Source organism: Suricata suricatta, chromosome 12 (genome assembly GCF_006229205.1).
Source record: "Suricata suricatta isolate VVHF042 chromosome 12, meerkat_22Aug2017_6uvM2_HiC, whole genome shotgun sequence".
Taxonomy (NCBI): domain Eukaryota; kingdom Metazoa; phylum Chordata; class Mammalia; order Carnivora; family Herpestidae; genus Suricata; species Suricata suricatta.
This window is the reverse complement of record NC_043711.1, coordinates 30,308,046-30,334,246: the sequence shown is the minus strand read 5'-3', so window position 1 is coordinate 30,334,246 and position 26,201 is coordinate 30,308,046. Positions and strand designations below refer to the sequence as shown.

The 26,201-nt window shown below is 40.9% G+C and overlaps 1 protein-coding gene across 1 annotated transcript in view; it reads right to left on the bottom strand.

Annotated features, from left to right (window-relative positions):
- SYNPR (synaptoporin) overlaps positions 1 to 26,201 on the bottom strand; it is a 325,840-nt gene that overhangs the window by 5,358 nt on the left and 294,281 nt on the right. The window contains exon 5 of the mRNA XM_029918714.1: positions 2,645 to 2,836. Within this exon, the coding sequence (XP_029774574.1) occupies positions 2,645 to 2,836 (192 nt within the window). The remainder of the gene's footprint in view (positions 1 to 2,644; positions 2,837 to 26,201) is intronic.

The window sequence follows — 26,201 nt, the reverse complement described above, 5'->3', positions numbered from 1 at the left end:
CTCCTTGGGAAGCTGCGTGCAAATCCTTTCACCGCACCTACCTCCCCTGTAATGCAGCTGTCCTGATTATTTGTGTTGGTGTGAAATCACAGATACCAAGACGCTTTGGAGAAAGTAAGTTTGTTACGCAGGTAGAAATGTCAGTGCTATTGCTGACCCAGTTACTTGGAGAGGTCACCTCTGTGGTGTGTCTAGCTCCTTCTCCAAAGACGGCACTTGCTTAGTAGGCAACGTGGTTTGGTTCTGTGAGCCCTATTTCTTCTGTATGATTCCCCAAACCCCCAGCCCAGGTGGACATGTGGCCCAAGATGAGCTAATGAGATTCTCTCTGCCAGAAATTTGGGATTAGACTTGAGTGATTTTAGTTCAGTGCTGGATGTTTCTTTAAAAAGAAATATAATCTCAGAAACTGTGGGGTGGCTATCATCTCTTGTAAAAAACAATGCATCTGAAAAGAGACACTAATATAACAGACCTTCAGAAAGAGAGAGATGAGCAAAGAAGGATGCAAACTCTCCAGGTGGCTGCCAATTTCCGGTCCCGGGTTCTGCCCTTGGAAGACATGGTTCTAGTATTTTTCCAATTATTTTACTTATCATGAAAAGCTAGCTCAATAGGATTTGGAGCCAAATGAGTTTGTAATGAAAAAAAAAATTCTGTGTTTTGGGAGATTAACATTCTTTCCCTCTGCTTTGGCGAAAAGAAGTGTTGTTTCCCTTGTAAACCCAGTTGCCATCAAGTGATTAGAGCTCTGTGCTAGAATTTTCAAACTGGAAGAGAGTAATGCAAGTCAGATACAACATTCTTTGGTAGCTGACATCTAGAACCTTGGTCCTGCTCTAGATGCTACTTTGGTCCTGCTCTAGATGCTACTTTTTTAACAGCCTATTTCCCCAGAGTTCATCAGTTTTCTGAGCTATTTAATATCCTTCCAAAGATTTTTTTTTCCTGATGAGGTTACTCAGAGTCAGTTTCTGTTATGTGCAACCCAAACACTCTAGCCCATGCAGACATTGGTACAGAAGTGGGGTCCAGAGAACCGAATTTAGGGATAGGTGGATTATTTTGCTTTAGTCAGTTTGAATTGAATTTTCTGTCAGAGGAACTGGAGGACCTTTAACTAGATCTGTAACATTAATAACAGCAGACTTGTCCTTTCTCACATAATGTGCTCTCTGGTTTCTATCAATTTATTTCTCTTTTTGATTGAAAAATGTTTAAATCCATATCTTATGTAAAATTATATATGTATGTATGTGTCTAATTTCATGGATTATTATTTTTTTTCTATTTGAGTGTGGTTGACACACAATACGGTTGGACCTGCAGGGTATTCCGCTAAGTGACATCCGTCAAGCAGAGAAAGGCAAATACCTCTTTTTAATTTTAGGAGACATGTCACATTGTTTCTCATTCAAAATTCCCATCGCCTAGTCTAAAACTTATTAGAGACATCAAAGATAGAATTAAATAGATTATGCAGGATGTCATGATGTATTAGGTTGATTATTAAACCAACAAAACGTACTGGATGATTTTCTCTTGTTCTCTTAGACTTTAAGATCAAGATGACAATAACATTCATTCCGCACCACCTAGAAATAGATTGAGGATGTGGTCGAGTCTATTTCAGCATGCACCTCCAAGTATTCAAGTGTTCATCTGCGGGTATGTCCACCAATGAGCAAAAATGATGGTGAGGCTCTCCTCATCCATGTTTACTCTCCTACCAAGGCAGGATTCACAGTCAGAGCCTCAGGAAGTGACTGGCAGCCCTGTCCCCTACTTAACTGCCCTCTCAGATTAAATTTCAGAAAGCTGTGGAAACAGAAGTTATCCTTGAAGCAAAGATAGATATTTTTAGGGGTCGCTTAAGAATGTTTTTCCTTCGGCAACCACTGTCAGCTCTTCTAGCCTTCAGGAGCGACTGCTTTTTGCTGCCATTATACCTTTGGTCTTTGTTAGATGCGGTTTCTTTCTTTAAAATAACCCAAGAATTCAATTTAGTTACCCTGCTATCTGTCAGATTTTCTGTCTTCCTGTGAGAGCTACACATCTGAAAATATTTGACTTTGCTCTACTAACATAGTTCAGCTCTTTCAAACTTACCAGGCAGTTAAATCAAGAACGTGGAGACGATTAAAACAAAATTACTGTAACTGTTTTAAGTATTTTTTCTATTGTGCAGCTAGCTCTGCCTGCATCCTACTAGGTCGGAGTGCTTTCCTCCAGATGATCCACTGGATGTGTTCTAGTTCTATGTGGCTTGAACAATGTTTTCTTCCCAGGAAACCTCTCTGCCATCAAATATTCCTTTTAATTTCTGGCAGGCATCAGACTTAAAGTTCAAATTTTATATCTACTTCTGGCTTAGAATTCTGACTTGACTGTCATCCAGGCAGCAGCCGCCAGTACCTGCTGGGTTCTTATTAAGACTCTATAATTGGCAGCATTAAAGCCTATGGGTTCTGACAGTAGAAAAGTTGAAGGCCAGAGGATCATCTTGCACATGGAGTGAAATATCGCCTTTTAGACTGGCCTTGTTCTGCAGGCAGAAATCCCCAAGGTGACTTCTGAGATATTTTTCCTATTCATTTGAATGGCACACAAAGGTTTGGGAGGTAAAGCATAGAAGAAAACATACCACGGAAGTGTTTAAGCTGGACATTACAGGGCTGTGGACAGCCATGCATTTGTTGGATGGCTGTTTGCAAGCTGACATCAGTAACAATACTTCCTTAGGATCCGTCGCGACCTTGACATCAGACAGTCCTTTCGCCCAAGCTGATGAGCCCACCAACCACAAGAACGAAAAGACTACCGTGACGATGAAGTCCTACAGAAACAGAAAGATAAATAGTTGGAGAAGTGTGAAGTATGAATTCCAGAAACATATTGATTACTTTAGACAATGATTTGGGTTGTCTTTTGGAAAATTCCAAGATCCCACAGCATTGGAATGGGGAAGAAGTTGAAAAACAGATAAAACAGAGTTTTGTGATACAGTGTTTGTCTAAAATAAATAATCGTAATATTTATTGAATGTTTGCTATGTTCCAGGAATGATGCTAAGTACTTATAACCCTCATCTAATTGTTCCTACAGCACCCCTGTGAGCAAGTTCCTATCATTATCCCACCTTGCAGATGACAAAATCGGGATGGGGAATGATCAAACAGCTTGCCTGAGGTGCCCACAAATAAGCAGGGATGGTGTCAGCACTCAAACCTCGGTGACCAAACCTCTAGGCCCATGATTGTAACCACCATGTTATGATGCTGCAAACAGAGAGATTTGCTGATTATTAAAGATTCCTAGATAGTAATTTTCATTGATTCACTCATTCATGTTTTTCATTTAACAAACCTATGTGCCATCCAGTGTATGCTGAAACTGTGTTCAGTGGAGGCAGTAAATGTTTTGAGTGCTTTTTATGGGCAAGAGGTTTTATGTAAAATGATCCATAAAGTACCATGTGAGACAGTATTTTTAATACCCATTTTATTTATTTATACATATAATTTTTTGTCAAGCTGGCTAGCATACAGTGTGTACAGTGCGCTCTGGGTTTTGGGGGTAGATTCCCGTGACTCATTGCTTACATATGACACCCAGTGCTCATACCAACAAATGCCCTCCTCGATGCCCATCACCCATTTTCCTGCTTCCCCATCCCTCCCATTAATACCCATTTTAAAAGATGAGGAAATCAAGGCCCAGAGATAGAAGGTAACATATAGAAAGGGGTAGGGCCAGAATTCCAATCCAAGTCTGTCTGACTTAGAAAGTCATCTGCCATGAAAACAGAGGAAAAAAGCTTCTTTCTCTATATGAAACCACGTCTCTATGATGTAAGAGGATGTTTACATGTTTAAAGAAACCTTTCTAAGCTTCCGATGACGAAGATACTTCTCATTTCCTCCTCATGACTCAGAGGGTGGGGAGTTGGAGTCACTGGCCACGTCTTACGCAGATCAGGACAGTTTTTCAGATTTACCATATTTACATTTGACTAACATAAAGAAGTTGCATACTGCTTACCTAGTATACTAAAGACACTGACATGGAAAGGAAAAGAGGACATTTGCTATACCAGCACAAAGATTTCTATTTTATTCTCAATGCTAAACCCGTCACGTAGAAAACTTGCCCTTGTTCCTTCCCAAGGGCATGGCACATCTGACTTGCTCTGGTTAGTTTGCCCTCATGACATGACTGAATGGGTTTTCATCAAGATCCCATGGTCGACACTGAAGGAATGCTTACATTGTAAGGATGCTGTCATGGATACTATTTGTTAGGTGTGACTTTTGTGGAGAATGTTCTAGACTGTCCACTTCCAAGAGTGGCTGAATTTTCACAGAAATTGTTATCTTTTCATCCACGGTTGCTGTTGCAAATAACGTGACTTACCAGTTCACCTTTTCGTGTAGACTCTAGAAAATTCAGGGCCAATTTGTTACCCACTGACTGGGATTTTAAGGCATAGATATTTTAACCCTCTTCCCAGCCTTGTTTTATATACCCATCCTTCCTTTCCCTTCTCATTTTTAATTAATTCCAGTTTGAGATTCATAATCCTTGTAAGCTATCTTAAGTTGTTTCTGGAGATGGTGGTATAGACAGGCAAACAAATACAGTATCTACAGCAATCAATAAGAACATTTGGATTCAAGAGACTCAAGTGTTTGAGTCTGAATTACAAACTGGAGGAATGGTCACAATAAATAAGCCTGGTTGACTGTGTTAAATACAAATTTAGGTTCATGTTCAATCTAGTACCTAGAATGAATTCATTAATTCAAACAAGAATTTAAAAAAAAATTAATGTTTATTTATTCTTGAGAATAAATATATTATATGTTTATTCTTGTTTATTTATGTCTAAAGACAGAGTGTGAGTAGGGGAGGGGCAGAGAGAGAGAGGAAGACATAGACTTGGAAGCAGGCTCCAGGCTCTGAGCTGTCAGCACAGAGCCTGATGTGGGGCTCGAACTCACGAACTGTGAACCATGAGCTGAGCCAAAGTTGGACACTTAACAAACTGAGCCACACCCAGGTACCCCTCAAACAGTAATTTTGAGTAATGTGCCAGATACTGAGCAATGTCTTATGAGGGATTTTAAAAAATGCAAAATGTGGACTCTGCTCTCTTGATATTATGTATTTATTAGGGGCTATAGATACCTCACCATTCCTATTATGAGCTGTCATGATTTTTGTTTATCATAATTAAAAATAGACTTGAGAAAAGGGTGTATGGATGGGGAAACAAGAACAGGTATGTGAAGACCTCTCCCCTGGACATTGGAGAAAATAATATCATACTTTTAGACTTATTTGTTAATAACAGTAAGAATATCTACCATTTACAGAGCACTTATTATGTGTGAAGTGCTGTTCCAGGTTTACATGAATCAAGTCATTTGATCTTGACAACAACACTGAAACAGATACTAATCCCGTCGTCATTTTATAGTTGAGGAAACTGAGGCACTAAGGCGGTAAGTAAAGTTGCTCAGAGTCAGGAGTTAGCAAGTGGTGGAACCAGGAATGTAAGCCTGGCCATCTGCTTCTGGTACCTATGAGCTTGACTGTTCTATACTTCCCCTCATGTCTGCTTTAAGGAATATTGATCTTATTTAAAGCAAGTACACTAAAAGTTCAAAAATTGGACCTGAACTCCTGATTAATTTAAATGTGACAAAATGGTAATGAATCCTTTTCTCTAAATAAACTTCATGATTGAAGTCAAGGATCTGTGTCCTTGAGGGTAAGTAGGTTGTATTTGGGAGCACATCCAAACTCTTACACCTGGTACCATTTTGTAAAGAGGTGTCAGTATATCATATCAAGGTATTTCTTTCACAAGGGAACAGCTCAGGGTCTGTTGCCACATAAACCTGAGGCTGAAAACTGACCCTGCTACTTACAATGTGTTCTTGGACAATATGCTAGACTACTCGAAGCTTCAGTTTAGCGCACTGTAAAATGGGATGATAATAGCATCTGTCTCCTAAGACAGTTGAAAGAAGTGAAAAAAAAATTTTTTTTAAATTTGCCTGTTTTTCCCAGTAGGATGTCAGTTCCAGGAGGGCAGGGATTGTCTACCTTGCTCATTACTGGGTCTTGGCAGAAGAGTTGCTGTCAATATTTATTGAGAAAGAACAAAGGAAGGAAGGAATAAAGAAAGAGGGAGAAAGGAATAAAGAAAGGGAGGGAGGGAGAAAAGGAGGGAGGAAGGAAGGCATATACAAAATGGTCTCAATTTTGTTAAAATATTTACATTTATGTACATAACATTGCAAAGGAGTTTACCAAGTCGTGGTGGTAGGATTAGAGATGACTTAGTTTCTTTTATATAAGCTTATGTATTTTTATACATGCCTTATTTTATAATCAGATCAAATGAAAACAATGTGGCAATGTGATCAAGACATTGATTGATTGTATCAATGGCTCTTCCAGACAGAACTTCAGATGGCTCTGTGTGTCCTTACAGCAGCATCAAGATTTATAATTGGACCAAATAATAAAGGTCATTAGAGTGGAGAGTTTTGCATCAAAGGGCTTCAGAAAGTAGTCTCAAGCCAGATTTTCTACAACTAAGCAAAGTGTGAATATGGGGGAAATTCTGTAAAAAATTCTAGGTAAAGAATATATTAGCCTGCACTTTGTTTTATGGCTTGGGCATGGAGCTCAAATTTGAGGTCACCTGCAGGGAGTGAAATGTGGGAGCAAATCCCTGACCCCACATTCCTCCTCACCTCTCCTGCTGAGGCTCCCATTGGCCACACCCAGCTGGAGCCCCGAAGGCAGGCAGCCCACTGACGTGACCCACCCAGTCACATCCTGAGCGCGGAGTGTGGTGGGGAGGGACAGGGCAGCCATCAGAAGCTGTCCCCCGAACTAGAGGGTGTCTTCGGTGTGTAACCACAGCTGCTGTCCTCCGCGTTTACCCAGCATTTCCTATATGCCAGGCACCCTGCTAAGCACTTACGGGCATCATTACTCTTATGACATTGGTACTTGATGCTAGCCCTGCTTTTCTTATGAGGAAACTGAAGCAGAGACAGGTCAAATACTTTGCTTATAATTGATGCCTGGCTTGATTACTGCAGTGTATCATGAGCTTTCTGAAAGGCTGGGGGGAAAAGATGTTGTTTGGTGTATTTTATGTAGGTAATTACCTTAGCAGGTGTTCTCTAAGTTTTAGTCATTTTGGCACTACGTAAAAACAGTTTTTATTTTTGTTATTGCTTAATATTTAATTGAAAGCAAGTTACCCTTTTTACATCAACAAGGTTATCTCAGAAGGAAATTGTAAGTGTACTATGTTAAGCCAATACAACTTGCTATAGATAGATGGGGATTGCAAACGTAAGTGCTCCACAGTGACAACAAAATACCTTCAACTCTAGCTGGGGATGTTTGCACAAGGCTTTAGAGCCCAGGATCTTTGTTAAAAGGGAGATTAGCAAGCATTAGAGGGATGTTAAAGAAATACTAGCATGACCTAATCAGAAGACCTGACGTTAAAGCGAATATGAAATGACTTCCTCAGTCCTGTTCACTTAATGCCATGCGAATGGTCCACCTAAACCATCTTCTGAATCAGGAGAGGTAAATGCCGAGCACTGGAGAAGGGATTTTCATCTGGTGGTGCAGACGAGAACCGGTTGTTCACAAATGCTCCTACCCCAGGGCCGTCTAGCAGAAACAGAGTGTGCAGGGAAGCAACTCAAGAGGTAGATTTGGAACACTCAGTGCTAGGTTATCAGGGTGCATCTATTAACCCCTTGAAGGGGTCTTCTGCTGGCTTTGCTTGTGTTCTTTATTCTCCTAGAGCGAAGAGGCTGCCATTAGTTTTATGGTTCCAAAAACCTCTATGTGGTCCCCATCAAATCCCAATAAGTAGTCAGTGGATGTGATTAGCCTTTATTACAGATGAAGAAACTAGCCGAGAGAGTAGATTTGCCTGTGGTTCATTAAGTGGTTTACAAAATGTGTTCTGGGCTGTTGGTCTCTCTCTGTACCTAAGAACACGGACACTGTGTACCGAGAGAACACGGACACACCACCTGGTTGTGGTTCTGCAGGATGTTTTAAGTATGGGCCCAGTGATCCAAAAAAACAGCCTCCTCGGCAGGGGGAGCAGCCTGGCTTCATGTGGGCTGGGTGGTTTGTTTCCACTTTGTTGGCTGGGTGTGTTTTCTTGCCCCCAGTTCTCCTAATTTACTACAAGTAAACTCATTTTCAAACTAGAATGTCATTTAATACATTAAAGATACTGGTCCCAGATCACTCTAGGGCATAAGAGGGAATCATCTTTGGGGACAGAAAACCTCATCTTTTAGAACCGGGTAAGCCTGTCTCCATCTTCCCCATCACTGTAGCCCCATCGGAGTTTGGTCAACTAGTCAATTCTCCCATTTCTGTCTATTAGCAAATATTCCCAGGATTTCAACTCCAATGGCATTATTATCTGTTTTGCCTCTTTGATGGCTTCGCTATTTATTCTATGGCTGATACCTATGCCGAAATGCTGTACCAGAAACGGGGCAGTCCGAATCACCCTCACCCTCCGTGTAACTGGATTCGCTTTGCGGAGTCAGCTTTCAGGAATCTCAGCATGGAACTGTGAATCCGGAAACACAGAACCAAACGGCAAGACAGAAGCTCAGCTCAGGACAGGGCTTGGGACTCATCTTGGAAGAGAGAAGAGCTAAGCAGGGTCTGGATGGAATAACTTATCTGCTCATATGGGTGTATTTCATTATTTCATTTGAAGGATGAAATGTCTTCTGACTTCTGGAGAATGTCTTCAGTTTCTAATATAATGTAGAAGAAGATCCTTTGATCTTCACAATAACTGTAAGCAGGTGAAGATAATTATACCCATTTAACAGATTCAGGGAAGTTAAGCGAGGTGTTCAAGTTGTCACAAGTAACCGATTTGAATGTAGGGTGTTGGGCTCCATGTTTAGTGAGTGGTTTTTCAATTATGCTCGTGCTTTCTCAAGTTGGAGTTACCCATTATTGTGGGAATTTAGATATGGTGATAAATAACATTGGACTCCGAAACACTGAGAAAGGCATTTTTCTCCACAATTCCTTCAGTGTGAGGTGTAAAGAAAAAAGCCTCAGCTGGGTACGAATCTGGTCCTAGTATTTATTTAACAGATATTTAACACCTATTTATCAAAGAAAATTGGGCCCAGGCTCAGAGCCTTCATGCAAGCAATGGTGCCTGGCTGAGCCGCAGTACACTTTATTTTCCATTGATTCATTTCTACATTTATTTCCTAATAATGCTGGGTTTTTGTATCCAGTCATGGTATATGGTTTTGTTCAAAAGGGCATTATACTTAAGTTTAAGAAAATAATTTAAAAAATTAAAAACAATTTTTAATGTTATTTATTTTTTGAGAGAGAGAGAGAGAGCACAAGCAGGGGAGGGTCATAGACAGGGAGACACAGAATCCAAAGATAGCTCCAGGTTCTGAGCTGTTAGCACAGAGACGATGTGGGGCTCGAACCCACGAACCAAGAGGTCATGACCTGAGCTGAAGTTGGACACTTAACTGACTGAGACACCCAGGTGCCCCAAAACTGAGGGTTTTTTTTTTTAATGTTTATTTATTTTGAGAGAGGAAGAGAGAGAGGCAAGGGGCAGAGGGAGAGGGAATCCCAAGCAGGCTCTGCTATCAGTGCAGAGCTCCATGTGGGACTCGAACTCACAAACTGAGCCCACGACCTGTGCTGAAACCAGGAGTCAGACGCTTACCTCAGGGAGACACCCAGGCACTCCCTCTCAGCGAAGCTTTTGCGAGGCCAGCATGCCTGTCATGTTGCTCATGGCCCACGGCATCCCATAGGTGGGTTCATACAGTAGCCCCGTGCACGGCCCCAGTGGCCTAGTGGAGATCTGAGCCCAGACAAGTGTGACCAAAGAGGCTTAGGCCTTCTGCATTGACAGCCCAAGGGAGGAGATGGCTCACAGGGACAGCAGCGACAGCACTCAGGCCATCTGTAGGGGAAAATCTGACTCTACCCCTCTATTCTCAGAGCATGTGCAGGATGGTGGCTGGTTAAATGGAATGAAGCATATAGTTCCACCTTCCAGATGGGATAAATTAAATCCAGCTTCAAAGATACAGAGGCAAGATTTGGAACCAGGGAGGTTAGCTCCAGAATCTGTGTTCTTCGTTTATTAAGAAAGTGTTCTATTGCTTTTGGAGGCCCATGACTTCATTGGTTCATAATAAAAATTAAGTTGTAATACTAATACTTACGGCTGTCATTTATGGAGCAGTTACCATGTATCAGACACTGTGTGTCTCACACGTCATTCCTTTCAATTCTCCTAATAACACTTGGAGACAGCTATTATTGATCCCAATTTACAGATGAGAAAATCAAGGTGCAGAAAGATTAAGTGCATTGCTGGAGGTCTCAGAGTCATTCTGTTGCTAAGCTTTGTTTGCAAACAAGGTTTGCTGTGCTCCAAAGTCTGTGTCCCTTGCTAGAAGGTAAACCTCTTTATATATTCCAAACTAGCTTTAATGGAGGGCCCAACATGCATCAGACATGACGCTAAAATGCTTTACATAGTTCACCTCAGTTCAGGTGAGCCCTATAAGGCAGCTCTTAGTTGGTTTTCTTAATTGTTTTTTAATTTTTAATTTTACGGATGAAGTAGGGAGTGTTTAGAGAAGTACTACTAAGTAAACTGCATACCAAACTCAGATCTGTTGGACTCCAAATCTCATTATTTCTTCCTTTGTCCATCATTCTATTGGTTCTTTTTCCCAATCACTTGCCCTATATGTATGATCTTCCCACTATAGCTTAGGTACTGTTCAAACAATGGATAGGCACGGGGTGGGGTGGGGGATCAGTCCTCAGGTGGTTTCCAGATTTCTCTCCACACTCCCTGGATTGTTTTAGGTTATTACTGTAAGATGCACTATTGTCACAGTGTTAATGAATCGACATTTTGTGAAAAGAGAGTCACAGGGGATGCTGATCTGTTGTAAGGGCTGGGTGACAATCAGTCACCTGCTTGCATGTACGAAGAGTCTGATTTATGCTTGACAATCCATGTAGGATTTCATTTCTTTTTCTCTTAAGTTAAATTTGACATACGGCACTTTTTCTTTTTTAGTTTGTTTTTCAGAGAAGTGTATCAATTGGTTTGTGGCTGCTCATCTGTGGAATGGGGCCTCCTGTTTCTTGTTTTTAAGTGTTTTTTTTTTTAAGAAAAGAAGACTTTTCCCAAAGATTCTGTGCCTCTCTCCTTTTAGCTTAGTCATAGACAATTGATTTCATAATCTTTGTGCAAGAGGGAGGTATTCTTGGCTGGTTGACAACCTCAGAATAGACCCGGTCTCCACTAGCTCCCTGCAGTGTTGCTGTAAATCAATATTAAAAACACTCCTTAAAAACGGATTTGATTTCCAATTGACCCTACCTTACCTTTTCACTACAAATAGCGCAAATCTTTCAAAACAAGTTCATAGTAATATTAGAAAATTAATAACTGTTCAAAATAAAATGGTATTAATAGCAGTATTGCTTGTAAAAGTTGCTACTGATTCAGTGCTTACTTTGAGGCAGGCTGTGTGCTAAGACCTTCATATATATTACTCCATTTAATCTTTGTCAAGAATTTGTGAGGTAGATCGCATAACATACAAGTTTTGAGAAAACATCACATAATGGTTAAGTCTATTGTCTTTATTATTATTTTTTATTAAAATTTTTTTAACGTTTAGCTTTTGAGAGAGACAGAATGAGACAGAGCATGAGTGGGGGACGGGCAGAGAGAGAGGGAGACACAGAATCCAAAGCAGGCTCCAGCACAAAGCCCGACACGGGGCTCGAATCCATAAACCGTGAGATCATGATCTGAGCTGAAGCCAGATGCTTAACCGACTGAGCCACTCAAGCGCCCCCAAGTCTACTGTCTTTAGAATCAGTCAGTCTTGGGTTCAAATCTCCACTCTTACTAATTAGCTCTGGAACTCTATTAAGCCTCTGTTTTCCTATCTGTAAAGAAGGGCAATGGTGACATGTATTTTGAGAAGGTTTTTGTCAAATATGCATGAGCTAATTCAGTAAAATACTTAGCTCAGTGCCTGACACATTGTGAGTCCCCAATGAATTTACACACACACACACACACACACACACACACACACACACACACACACACACAGATAGGAAAATTCTGTGTATAACTGAATAAAGAACAGTATAGAAAAGTGTATTGGGATTATTCACTGGGTTTTGACAGTCAAATAATCAGGTAGGTTAATTTATTTATTCAACACATCTCCAGTAAGAACCAACTAGGTGCCAGGTCTTCAGAATACAGTAATTAATAAAAGCAGACGTGATCCCACTATTCACTCTGCTGGAGGACAGACCTTACTCAGATACTTCCAGAAGAATATGCAATCGCAGATGATAATGGCTTTGTAGGAAAAGGACCTGGTGTTTTGAGAACAAACAAAACACTGCATGGCACTGGCCAGTCTAAGGTGACAGGGAAAGCTTGCACCGATCTGTTTGCATCCAGAATCCCTCTAGGATTATCCCTCCCTTCTGTGGTTCTGAAAGTATGCTGAATAATAAATACACCACAAAATGACTTATCTGGAAGGTCTATAAATCGGGTCTAGGGGGAGTTTGGGGCTTCTCTCCACTCTCTGCTTATAACATGCCCAAGAAGAATGCACATGGACATAGGTCAGGACCAGAAAGATTTATTGGGCCATTCTGCTAGCAGAGTGAGGTTTAAAAGGAAGAAAAGAGTGCTTGCTTAGTGAGAATTTTAATGACTCACAGGACTGCTGGAGCTATGGGCTCTCTGCACTTGCTCACCAGCAACCCTCTTGCCCTTAAAAAGCCAGGCAATAGCCAAAGAGGTGAAAAAGTCTGGAGGGGATCTATTTACATATCTAAATGGTGGCAGAAGAGGATTCCTGTCTTTCTGGACCTGTATGCTCTTACAAATTTGTGAGCTTAGGGAAACAATCGGGGTGGTTAACTGTTTCCAGGTGAGCTGTTGGCTGATACAGAAAACAGCCCTCTTTCCAAATGGTTGGTTATTGATTTTGACACATCTACCAATACGTACAGAAACAAGTAAGATGCTCAAGTCCTAGACCAGAGGTGAGGCCACTCTTGAAACCAATTTGGACATCTTAAAAATAACTGGGGGTGGGAAGGACACATTTGTAGCGTTAGTCAAGGATGAATCTGGAAATTCGGAGATGTTTATTGAATATACTATCAATATTCTTTATTTTAATATATTTTTTAACACTTCCAAAATATTTTTGGGGCTGCCAGCTCAATAAAAGTACTAAGATTCAGTCAATTAACCATCAGCTTTGTCTACTTGACATAAAGCATCTGGGCATCATAAACATATCTGGGAAACAACATATGTCAGGCAGTATATAGATGAAACATCTGGAAGAAGTGTGGTATACAAGAGACATGGAGCGAGGCTCGGAGTTGCAAGCAGCCGGATTTGAACTTCATCTGTCCCATGTCACCTGTTCTAGAATGTTTTCCCACTGTGTGATCAAGACAACTCTACCACACACTTGACTGGCTAGGTCAGAAGAGCATGCAGCTTTTGATCTCAGGGTTGTGAGTTTGAGTCCCATGATGGGTGTAGAGATTGCTTAAAATAAGTAAACTGAAAGAAAGACTTCTCTACATTGTTTTTTATGTACAAAACGTGGGAGTCATCTATAAATATGATATGTATATATATGTGTATATATTATATATGTGTACAATATGATATTACACACACACATACTTCCTAAAAAACAGATGACATACATAGTGGCAAATAGTAGGGGCATAGATAATAAAAATATCAGGTATTCCAAAGTAATTTCATTTGTCTAAATATTTTTAGATCTCCCCTCCAAACTATATTTAAAAATGGATGCATTTTATAAGACATTGCTCAAAGTAAGCTACTCTGAGAAATTCTGACTCAAAGTGCTGGCAGACCTTGAAAGGTGCCACCTTCTGAACCAAGTCAGCTGGTCTCTGGTCTCTGCTCTGTGTTCTTTTGGCATTACCCTCCCTTTAAGTAGAAGACACATCCTCCTCCTTCAGAATTACATAATATTAGAGTGGGAAGGCACTGTCGAGATAAATCCAGGCTGTCAAATACTCCTTTGAAAACATAATCCCGTTATTAACTTACTATTCTACACTATGAATATCTCCCAGATAGGACACAGAAGAGTTGCTATGCATGGCTGGAAATAAGGCACTAAAGCAAACCTGATCAGGGATTTAAAAATTCTCTAAGACACAATGTTCACATCTGTTACATGCAAGCCTACCAGAGGATCATAATTAAATAAAAACATGAAGCGTGGAGACTAGAATACTTCCATGCTTCCATTAATGCTTGGGATGATGATGAGGGTTGAAGATGGTATAATGTGACACGGCTGTTTTGGCATGGCCAATGACACTGGACCATAAATTCAGCTGTAATGACTTTTGTTCAATCTGTCTATGGATGTTCTTTTGAAATTTGATTCATGCTCCTGAGGTCCAGTGTATATGGCCACAGTATTGCTAATGCAGTCTCTAAAGTTTGAGCCACGGGCTTTTGGTGGGTAGAACTTCAGGTGTATTTGGCACCAGTTAAGAAGTCTGGTAGCACCCAGGTACGCATATGTGAATATTTCATCTGGTTGCGATACATGACTGGAAAAGAATTGGGGTACTTGATGTGGAAGGTCACTTGGCGAATGCCTGATAAATGAGCCATTGCCACAATCAGTGAATGCCTCCATCACTGTTCCATTCCCAGAAAGTACACTGTATGTGCTATTTAAATTCTTTTCGCATGTTGGTTTCATTCACTGGTTGTAAGTTCCTTGGGGATGGGACATCTTATCCACCTGTGTTCCTAGTCAAATATCTGGTGTATGTACAACTTCTCATATAGATCCACTGCATGGAAGAAGAAAGGACGGAGAGCTCGCTTTTGGCATAGTCACTTGGAAAATCATTTGATTTCAAAATTTCCGTGTTTCTTAAATTATCTCAAAGATATAAGAAACTCATGACACTGGCCTATAAAGAAGAAAATGAAATGGCTGGAAGGCAGGGATGGAAGAAGTGCTTTGGGGGCTTGGTTTTTATTATTTTTATTTATCTTACCTTCACCTCCCCCCATATGCCCTTTTAAATGACTGGATTTGAAAACATTAGCATAATTTTAGAATAGGCATATTTTACTGGATTTGACCTTTGGCAATTGTGAGAAACTTTCTGTTTAGGGGGATGATTATGATTATATTTTACACGTTGCTCCCACTCTTTTTTTTGCAAGTGAGCAAGCGTTAGCACAGCGAGGTTCATGAAAAGAGCTGCTATTTTTTCAAGCATTCCTTATGCCTTTCTAGAATTGAAGACCCATTATTCTGTCATATATCAACCCATCTGTCAGCCCTCAACAGATGGTTAAAATGAAGAACTTCTAAAATACCAAGGAGGAAATTATCCTGCACTTCACCATCTACAGCTTAAATTTACTCTGACTTTGGAAAATTCCTTTGCCACTTCGCCACCTATTATACCAAGTGAAAGTGAGGGAAAATATTACATTTGAATTACACAGTAGAAGCCATTCCTCAAAAAGATGGCTACTGGATTCATAGATGTTGGCTTTACTCTGTCAGTTGGAGCGAAGACAAAACTGGGTTCAAGTCTCAGTTGTGCTGCCTCTTTGCTGCCTAGCTCTTTGCTGCCTAGCTTTGCTGCCTAGTTTATTTGACCCGATAGGCCTTTATTCCTTCAATTGAAATAGTAGAGAATGAATAGCCACTCTTAGAGAGTTAATGAAGGAATGGAAAAAAAAAAAAGAGGATAATCTGTGGGACAGTATCTCGCACAACAAGGCACCGAATAAATGATAAATATTACTATTTCCGCCATTGGTTCTCCCCTTCACGTCTCATTTTCCACAGATTTATCCTAGATCAAAGATTCTGTCTCTGGCAGGCAAGATTAGAGCAGGTGCCGAAGGACGGAAATAAGGCAGATACAAAAAAAGGGTCCAAGTGCAGATGAGTCTGGGTGTGAATGTCTGTCCGCAATGTGTGTTGGATACACAAGGCAACCATTGGAAAGGCTGGGTGGTTGTTGTGTGTGTGAGGAGGATGGGTAGGGAGACACTGGAAATGAAATATTGTCACATTCTGGGGGGTATCTATTTATTGGAAGCCCGAGCGTCCCAGAGACTTCTGCCCAAACCCTTCCAAAGAAAGTCATATCTTTTCTTGGTTTTCATGTTCCGTCTGGATGAAATAAATATTTGTGATTTTTACCCTGTCTAGGCATAAATATTAATTGAATCATAACTTCTGTTTCATGCTTTATTTAGCTGTTTCCACTTATTTTTGTCAGTTCTATCATATTTCCAACATGTAACTGTTAGAATTTAACATTTACAGGGTTTTTTTCTTCTTTTTTTGCAGTGGGAGTGTTTGGGAAGAGAATCTCCCTCTCCCAAGTGTTACTCTTTTATGAGTGAGTGCTGATGTGAGTGAGAAGTGATAACCACAGGCCTGAAAGCTTGGAGGTGCGAGATGTGTCCCAGGACAGGGGCTTTGAGACTTCCTGTGCCAAGAACCTCCTAGGGTCCTGCGCATATTCTGACTCAGTAGGTCTGAGGAGGATCTGAGAGTCTGCATTTCGAACACACGACCAAGTGATGCCAGGGCCGCTGGTCCGTGAATCAACCGTGAGACGCAAGGTCCTAGCCTACAAGGAACTTCTTCCATAAAAACCTCCCAGTCCACCCCAGTGTCCACCGCCCTCCATGACCCCGACTCAACGAGCTTTCTCACACAATTCTTTGTACACTGACATTGCGCCTCATTTTCATATACATAGGTATTATTTTGCCAGTTTAATTTTAAGTTACTTCCTTTCTTCTAGCATTTATTTAGTAGTTTCTATATACCAGCCACTGTGCTAAACATTAACTGCATTTAATTCTCACTGGTAAGGTAGGTCCTGTTATCACCATCAATTGACAAGTGAGGATACAGAGGCACAGAGATGTTAAGTTAATGGCCCAAGGTCACTGAGGTAGAAAGTGGTAAAACCAGGACACAGTTTGACTCCAGGCCTGGACCCCTGATCATTAATGCTTTGCCAAGATGATGCTTCCCTGGAATGGTGTCAAATATATTTTTATAATCACTGGCAAACCTATTCCAGTGCCTATTTCTAATAGATATAAGCAGATGAGTAAAAAATCTTTTACAAATAAAAAAGAAACATGTATGTGCTGTTTTTAATTTTCTTTTCTCCGCCTCCCGCCCCCCACCCCCCAACATGGCAGCTTACCAAAACCTGTGGAGCTGAGCTTCAGGAGATTAGGACTAACATTAGCAGAAAAATTTCAATAATATGCACTTAGCTAAACTGCATATTATTAGAAACTGGTCTTGAGAAATGAGCCTACGTGGGCTCCATTTGACCTGCGGTATATTAGAATCTGTAATAGTGAGATCTCATTATATGCTGTATTGTATTCTGTTGATGAGAGGAAGAAATTAGTTACTAAATAAGGGAAGATATTCTCCATAAGATATTCTTAGTCACAGAGGACCCTGTTTCCACACAAATTTGCACAGAGTAGCTGAAGCTATAATAATCTTGCACCAGTTCTCAGAGCTGCCCCTGCTAAGTGCTACTCATAATATTATTTCCTTTTTTCTTCTTCAATACTTCTTTGGCTATTCGGGGTCTTAGGTGGTTCCATACAAGTTTTAGGTTGTTTGTTCTAACTTTGAGAAGAATGCCAGTGCAATTTTGATTGGACTTGCACTAAATGTGTAGATTGCTTTGGGGAGTAGTGATAAACTACTTGGCAATGAGAAAGAATGAAGTCATGCCATTTGCAACAATGTGGATGGAACTGGAAGGTATTATGCTGAGTGAAATAAGTCAGAGAAGGACAAGTATCTTATGTTTTCACTCAGATGTGGATCTTGAGAAACTTAACAGAAGTCCATGGGGGGAAGGAAAGGGGAAAAATAGTTACAAACAGAGAGGGAGGGAGGCAAACCACAAGCGACTCTTAATACAGAGAACAAACTGAGGGTGGATGGGGTGCAGGGGAAGCAGGGAAAATGGGCGATGGACACTGAGGAGGGTGCTTGTTGGGATGAGCACTGGGTGCTGTATGTAAGCCAATTGACAATAAATTATATTTAAGAAAGAAAAAAAATGGTCCCCCTTTTAAAGAAATCATTTCTACTATTACAAACATGATACCAAAAAGAAAGGTTTTAGGAGCACACACAAAAAAAGCTGTACCCCATTCTGGAGGTTAAGTATGCAACATCCTGATTCCATATTTATGCACCACCCCCATTCTGTTTATGCACTTTGGCAAACAGTATTGAGCCCATTGGAAAACACCTGTGACATAAACGTTTTGCAAGTACTTTGTTTTGATGATTTTGAGAAAATATGAAAGCCAAATTATGGTACCTGCTAAGGTAATGGTGTGTAGCTTAAGTTAAAAAGAAATCCACATGTGCAATTGTAATTACCTTTTAAAATGTATTAGAAATATGAGAGTCAAATACTCAGGTGGAGAAGGGGTCTAAGACCTTTCTGTAATGAGAACATCGCCAAGACCTGAAGTCATCAGTGATAAACCTTTCCATTTTCCAAGGCGGACGGTGTCCTTGCTTCTGTATATACATAAGGTTGTGGGCTTGTGTTTAGGAGCCACGTGTGAAAAACACATATCTTTGAACACTGGGATTGCTTCCGTTCAGGGAGCTGCTCTCGCTGCGAGAGCCATGACGAAGCCAAGATAGAACATACTGTTCTGCTGATGCTTTTTGATGAGATGGCAGATCCACCTGCAGGCTGGAAATGGTTTTTTTTTTTGGTAAAATTTTCTTTACATCTTTTGTATATGTATATGCATGTGTTGTTGGTTTTTGCTTTTTAAAAATAAACACATGTATTGAACGATCACATGTCATGTGCACACACAGTGCACGCTGCTATGCTGTTGGCTTGGAATGGCCATGAGGTTTTCATGCTTGATTTTGTTTTAGTGACAACTCCCCCAACCCCACTTTGCCCAAAGGGCTCAAAAGAATGGTTCTCTATCTAGTGCTCCTTTGAAGAAAGGTATGAAGAGTCAATTTGGAATAGAGGCTGGCTGAGTCTTTCTTCTGGTTTAGTACATAGCTTTCTGACCATACACGGAGCAGTGGTGGAAATATACCCCTTGGAGATCACTTCTCTACTATTTGCCCATCTCTTTGGTTTTCATTTAAAAATTTTTTAAAAATGTTCTTATTTTTGAGAGAGAGAGAGAGAGAGCGAGCGAGCGAGCATGAGCAGAGGAGGGTCAGAGAGAGGAGACACAGAATGTGGACAGGCTCCAGGCTCTGAGCTAGCTGTCAGCACAGAGCCTAATGTGGGGCTCAAACCCACAAACCATGAGATCATGACCTGAGCTGAAGTTGGATGCTTAACTGACTGTGCCACCCAGGCTCCCCTCTGGTTTTCATTCTTTAGAGGGACAGCAGAGCCCAGGTATTCATTGCTATGGTTGCAAAGTCAGTTCTGGATTCTTCAATGCTCACTCGTTGTGCAACCTTAGCCAAGATCCTTAAACCCTCCTGGGTCCCCCCCATCTCTAAACTGGGGGATGATACCTATCTCACATAGCTTTTGTGAGGATTAAATGTGATATATGAAACTCATTGAGAATTTGCCATATGTCAGGCATGCAATAAGTATTAACTGTTGAAATTAGTTCTTCCAGATATACCAGACATAGGCCAGAACTGTTTAACCAGGAGACTGACTTGTCAAGAATGATTTCCCAAAGCAGATCACTAACGGCACAGGTGAAGCCTTTCTGTAAGTGTGCTGGATGCCAACCCCACTTGGCTAGAATGACAGCCCATTGGCTTTTCAGGACCAGAGACTGTGGAGTGGTAACTAAATCTAACTAGTTTTGACTCTATGTTGGTTAAAAGGCTGGCCTTTGCATTAGGTTAATGCTTCAGTGTTTTTGGAAGCTAAACGGCCATCTTCCCAGCTCAGTTTCTCCCTTGGAGGCACTTGAATTGCACCATGTGCCTGCCTTTTGTGGCTGTTTCTTTCCATTTTGAGATTTACCCTGCCATTTCACTCCCCACAGGCTATGCCTTACTTCGGATCTGTATTGCTACCAGCAAGGAGCAGTTATTAAAGTATTTTTCTGAGTCATATTTTTAGTTGCCCTAGGGCACCTAATTTCATGAGTTTAAGAAAGAAATGTAGTCCTTCCCAGAGATACTGTTGGGTTTGCTAAATCACCTGCAGATCATCAATACACACATATTTTCTGCAAGATAAGTGGGACTTTCTCAAAACAGAGTTTTATTCTAAAGAGGTTTTGAGGGGTTTTGCTCATAAAAAACTAATGAAATAGAGAGGCTTCTTTTTCTAATGTGCCCCAACTTCTTTGTTTCTAAATACAAAATGGATGTGGGACTAATTTCAGCTTAGCCATTAAAGAGCTCCTACCTCAGTTGAATCATCTAATGACTATTTATAAGCAGGAATGGGAAGACTTTTCAAATGAAAATTCATAATTCATTTTTTAATAATTTTTAAATGAACATTCTTCTACCCCACCCCCACCATGCTTGGCATTCCAAACTAAGGAGAACTATCAGAGTGTTCTTTAAAATGACAGATAACAAGTTTATTTTTTGTTGATTGGTTTTTGTAGCTAGATCTGAGAAACCAACCTCAAAAAGAATTTGAAATTACTTATACACTTCAAGTGAGAACTAGGAAAATTCATTAGATGATCCAGAACAATAAACACCAAAAGAAACAAAAACAATCCCAAAGCAGATCACTAACGGCACAGGTGAAGTCTTTCTCTAAGTGAGGCTGTGTGCTCACATTGATTGTTCATTTTCCATCATCTCTCAAGCATGCTTCTAGACACTAGGAATATAGTAGTGGACAAAAGTAGACAAAAATTTTACAGAATGTACTTTCCCATGGAGAAGACAGACAAAGAACAAGGTAAGTAACTGACACGCATAGTGATTTTGGGTAGTAGTTAAGTGTAGGGGAGAAAAAATAATGCAGGAAAGGATAGGAACTGGTATGATGGGGATGTGGGTACTGAAATTCTAGGTAGGGTGGCCAGGAAGACCTTATTAAGAGGGTAGGTTTTGAGAAAAGACCTGAAGGAAATAAGGGAACCAGCCACGTGGATGTGTGGGGAGAACCTTCCAGGCAGAAGGAAGAGCAGACACAAGGGCTCTGAGATGGGAGTGAGCCTGGGGGGTTTATCAATCTAGAGAAATGAATGCTTTAATTAATTTGCTTGAAATGACTCAAAGGGCAGTTCTTTACCTTTTTAAGTCAGAGACTATAGGACAGGCTCACAGATGTACAACATCTACTGCTCCAGAGACACTGGACTTCGGGAGAAGGATGTGGAAAGGAAACGGAGATGGTAGTCACACTTGCAACAAGAGATGACAACGGTCTGCCTCAAGGATGTGGCAGTGGATTCAAGCAAGAGGTAATAAGGAGAGAGATTTGATGGTGCTTAGAGAGAGATCTGATTTAGAGGTGGAGAGAAGGTGTCACAGAAAATACCCAGATATCTGGCTGGGAAGACAGTAGTTCCATTTATTGGGGACCCAAATCTATAATGCTAGGGTACCCAGCAATAGCAAACTATCAGTTAATTATGCTGGCTTGGTGGACCTGCCTCCCTGAACTCAGGAAGTTCTGGGGTGCGGATGTGTCAGACTTGTGGGTGGTTATCTCATCAAGATGTATGTGTGAGTTCTGTGTATCTCATTAAAATTATACTCATAATAAGAAGTACCACTGTATTTCTAAATCTTCTCATTGGCTAGGGGGTAAAGAAAATATCTCCAACTTTTTCATATCAAAATCCTTTAGATGGGAGATTTTCTCACAGTCAGCATGGCTACTTTAAGTTCTGAGGTCTTCTTTGAGAGCCCTTTCCTTATTTAGCCCTAAAACATGGGAATTCTGAAGGTCATAGCTCTCCTTTCATTCCTAGTCTCTCTCCACATTCTTATGTTCTCGAATTTCAGATCTGAACCCCATCTCTTTGCTACTATCCATACATGAATGCCCTACACTTCTCCAGTTCAACTTGTTTGAAAAGAACTCTGTGCCCCACCCCCCCAAGCCTACTTTTCCTTCTGCAGGTATTGGCTTGGTTGAAGTATCATTTGATACTGGGGAGCCATGTTAAGCTCCTCCTCCTTTCCTCTTCCCTTCTGCTGTCCTTTGGGATAGTGTGAGGTGGTGAGTGCCAGCCCAGGCCCTGGACCAGACAGGTCTGGATGACTTCTGGCCCAGCCATTTACCTGCCATGTTACTTACCTTGGGTCTCACTTGAAATGGGTGTAAAAACACTTAGCTCCTAGGCTTTCTGTGAACTTGAAATAGATAATGCATGTAGAACCCTTGGTTTCCTGCCTGACAGGTAGAAAGTGCTCAAGAAAGAGTTCAGGTTTGATTAGACCCTTATTGCTTCCTCTTTACACTATTACAATTGTCTGCTCATCAGCCCCCCACCTCCATTACCAGCATATTATCTAATTGTAAACATAAGCTTTTTAAAACACTTGTTTGCTAATATCCTTCTTCAAGGGAAAACTCACAATTGGGTAGTTAAGGGTCTTAAAAGTTATCCTGACTTGAGAACTTTTTTTCCCCCCTGGAAGGAGAAAGGGTCAGAGATCTTTGATAGAATATAAATCTATGCTCCACAATTAGGCTTATCTCACCTTTAATAGCCTCATTGCCTACTAAATTCTCCAGGTTTAAAAAAAATATATAATTTATTGTATAGTATATTGTATATTGTCAAGTTGGCTAACATACATTGTGCTCTTGGTTTTGGGGCTACATTCCCATGATTCCTTATAAATCCTCCAGCTTTAAATATACTCCCTCTCACGCACATTCACACACCTCACCACACATCTCCTCACTCACATACACCCATACCCACACACCCTCACTCCACATGCATCCACACTGACCCTCACACACCACCCACACTCATACACACCCACACACCCCTCCGTCTGCCCACTTCTGTGTTCTCTATCTCACTCTATTTCTTTCCTCATGGAACAAGCTTCCTGCCATATTTGTACATAGAAAACCAAACTTTGTTTTCACATTAGACCTTCTGCTCCTCAGGAAAAAAAAATTCTGTTTCTATGATTGGAATCAATCCTTTGTTCTTCCTTTCTTCTTATTTGTTTTTCCCTCTTGGCATAGTGAGCCATATAGCCCTTCAGCTAGGACTCCCTAAAATTCAACTTTCTCTGGACCTCGGAGTTTAGCATAGTGTTTTGCACATAATGATTTCTCAGTAAGTGTTTGTTGAATTCAATTAGGAAGATTTCAGTCTCTAAGAGCTAAATGTAAACATGCAGACAGCACTGAAGCCTTGCCTTCACCGGCCACCTGTTGCTCCCCGGTTCACAGTTTACCTTACAGTCGAGTGTGAGAATCATATCTGCGGGGCCATCTGCCTCACAAATTGCCAACAGGGCTGGCTTTGCCCAGTCTCTGCATCAGTACACCTTCCATTTAGTTCTCGCCAGTGAGTCTTTTTGGGGAGATTTACCACCTGACAGTTTAGACCAGAGATTAAAAACCGGTTCAACCACTTTGACGACCTTAACCTGGCAGGGTTTAGGGATAGAGTGAATGAGGAAACCAAATCAGCAAATCAATGGGTCACAGGTTTCTGAGGCCCACCTTTGTCCTGCTTGATGTGTTTACCAATGACTGGGAAGAAGATTCAGAAAAACTGACAACAGATTTTCTATGCATGGAATACTGTGGTCTGACATACTGTTAAGCAGAATGATGGCACAATTTTAAGAAAATCAGACAGCTGCTTCTTGAAACTTGGAAAGTCATTCCAACTGAGAATTCCCTTCCTAACTTTGGGTGAGGGAAATGGCCAAGGACTCTCTAAAATTAGCACCAGTTCCCTTATCCTTATACAAATTACCATCTGGTGTTTGTTTAGTGTATTCGAAGAAAGCCAGCTGGAATGGAAAATATCAAATACCAGTAACATTTTATTCTGAAAGGTCCACTTGATATCAAACTCATACCAAGTAGTGAAATCTCTAAATCTATATGAGAGTGATGAATGCTGTTGACCTTGTGGTGAGGAAAATCATCTTAATCTAGTTTAGGAAGAGAGGGCATATTACAGTATCAGTTAGGGATTTCTCTGCTGCAGTTATGTATCAGATGGGACCACAGAGTAAAGGAAGTTATTTTACCTAAAGATAAAGATACTAACTTTATTGTTCCTAATATTTACTCAGAACAAAACCATGACACTTTGGATTATAATAAAGTGGATGTTTATTTTTCACAATAACTGCACTAAAGATTGTAAACAAAATAAATGCTGAAATGGAGTTTAATACAAATAGGAAGTTAACTTGAAGCCTCTGTCTTTCATCCAAAGCCTAGGCTTCGAGACGTCACAAACCACACTCATTATTACTTCACTCTTTAACAAGTTTCTACATAAGATCTTTCTGACTGACTTCTACCTTCTCCCAACAAAGTATGCTTGCTGCTGAAGATAGCTCTACCCACCCAGGAGACATGGAGCCCAGACTTTCCTCCTTAATGTTTCCAAGGGATTAACAATTAAAGATCCTTTGAATAAACTGACAACAGTCTGTTTGAATATTATCTCTTCTGTAAAGCTTTGTTCTACAATCCCAGGGAGGGTTAGCCTAGCTCTTCTCTCTGTAGCCATGGCATTACAGACACCCCACCTGGATCTTGAAGCCATGAGAACCGTAGCTGGGAAAGGTTATTTTTATTTACTACATATGTGTGCAGGGAGGAATGCTTGGTGACTGAGCAAGGCTAATGGGTGCAGAGACACAAGTTGGGACAGTGCTACACATATGTGGTGGGAAAGGGCAGCAGGGGACCATGGAAGAAGGAAAATCTGGAAAGCTGGAGCAGCTGATAGAAGAAGGTTCAAGAAGCAGAGGAAGAAGCTGTTAGACTCAGAGCACTTGGAAGAGGGCACGTATGAAATGGGGGCCTGAAAGAATAACCTTCTAATAAGGTTTTATGTATTTCCACCAACTTAAAAATTTTTTAAAATGTTTCTTTTTGAGGGAGAGAGAGAGTGCGAGAATGCACACACACGTGTGAGCAGGGGAGGGGCAGTGAGAGAGGGGAACAAAGTATCTGAAGCAGGCTCCCTGCTGTCAGCACAAAGCCTGAAGCAGGGCTTGAACCCACAAACTGAGATCATGATCTGAGCTGACGTTGGATGCTCAACCAATTCAGCCACCCAGGTGGCCCTATTTCTATTAACTTTTTATACTCTAACAAGCAATGTAAACCTTCCAACTCGCCATGAAACCCTCTATATGTCTAACACCCAGCTCATGTGTGTAGTGGTGGATTCTGGGAAGCACTGGCACCTGCTTCATGTGGGTGATCATAACAGGTGGACTCCAGATGTGTCTGGTTTGTATAGGACAGGCTGGTGGCAGGGTCTCACCTGTTGTCCTGCCTTAATTACTCGACAGTGTTTACATTCATTTTCACAATATGTCTGTGTGGATGACAAATTATAAGGCCACACAAAATAGTTCTTATCTGACTGTACTTTGAGGCTCAGACCACATGTTATCTCTAAATTGCTGGTTTACCTAGCTCTGTTCTAGAAACCATGGGTTCAGGCTCCCAGAGGGCTAGGATGCTGTCTTCGTTATTCATTTCAACACTATGCACTTACTGAGTTTTGTATGGTATGTGTTAGGTGCTGGGATATGATGAGAAGTAAGAAATGGTCTCTGCACTCAAATATCTTAAGAGGGGCACCTGGGTGGCTCAGTTGGTTAAGCATCTAACTCTTGATTTCAGCTCAGGTCATGATCTCAATGTTGTGAGATCAAGTCCCACATTTGGCTCTGCACTGATAGCAAGGAGCCTGTTAGGGATTCTCTCTCTGCCTCTTGCCTGCTCTCTCTCAAAATAAATTACCTTAAAAAAAAAAAGATCTTAAGGGAAGAGGCTGATATGTGTCAACCAGTTAC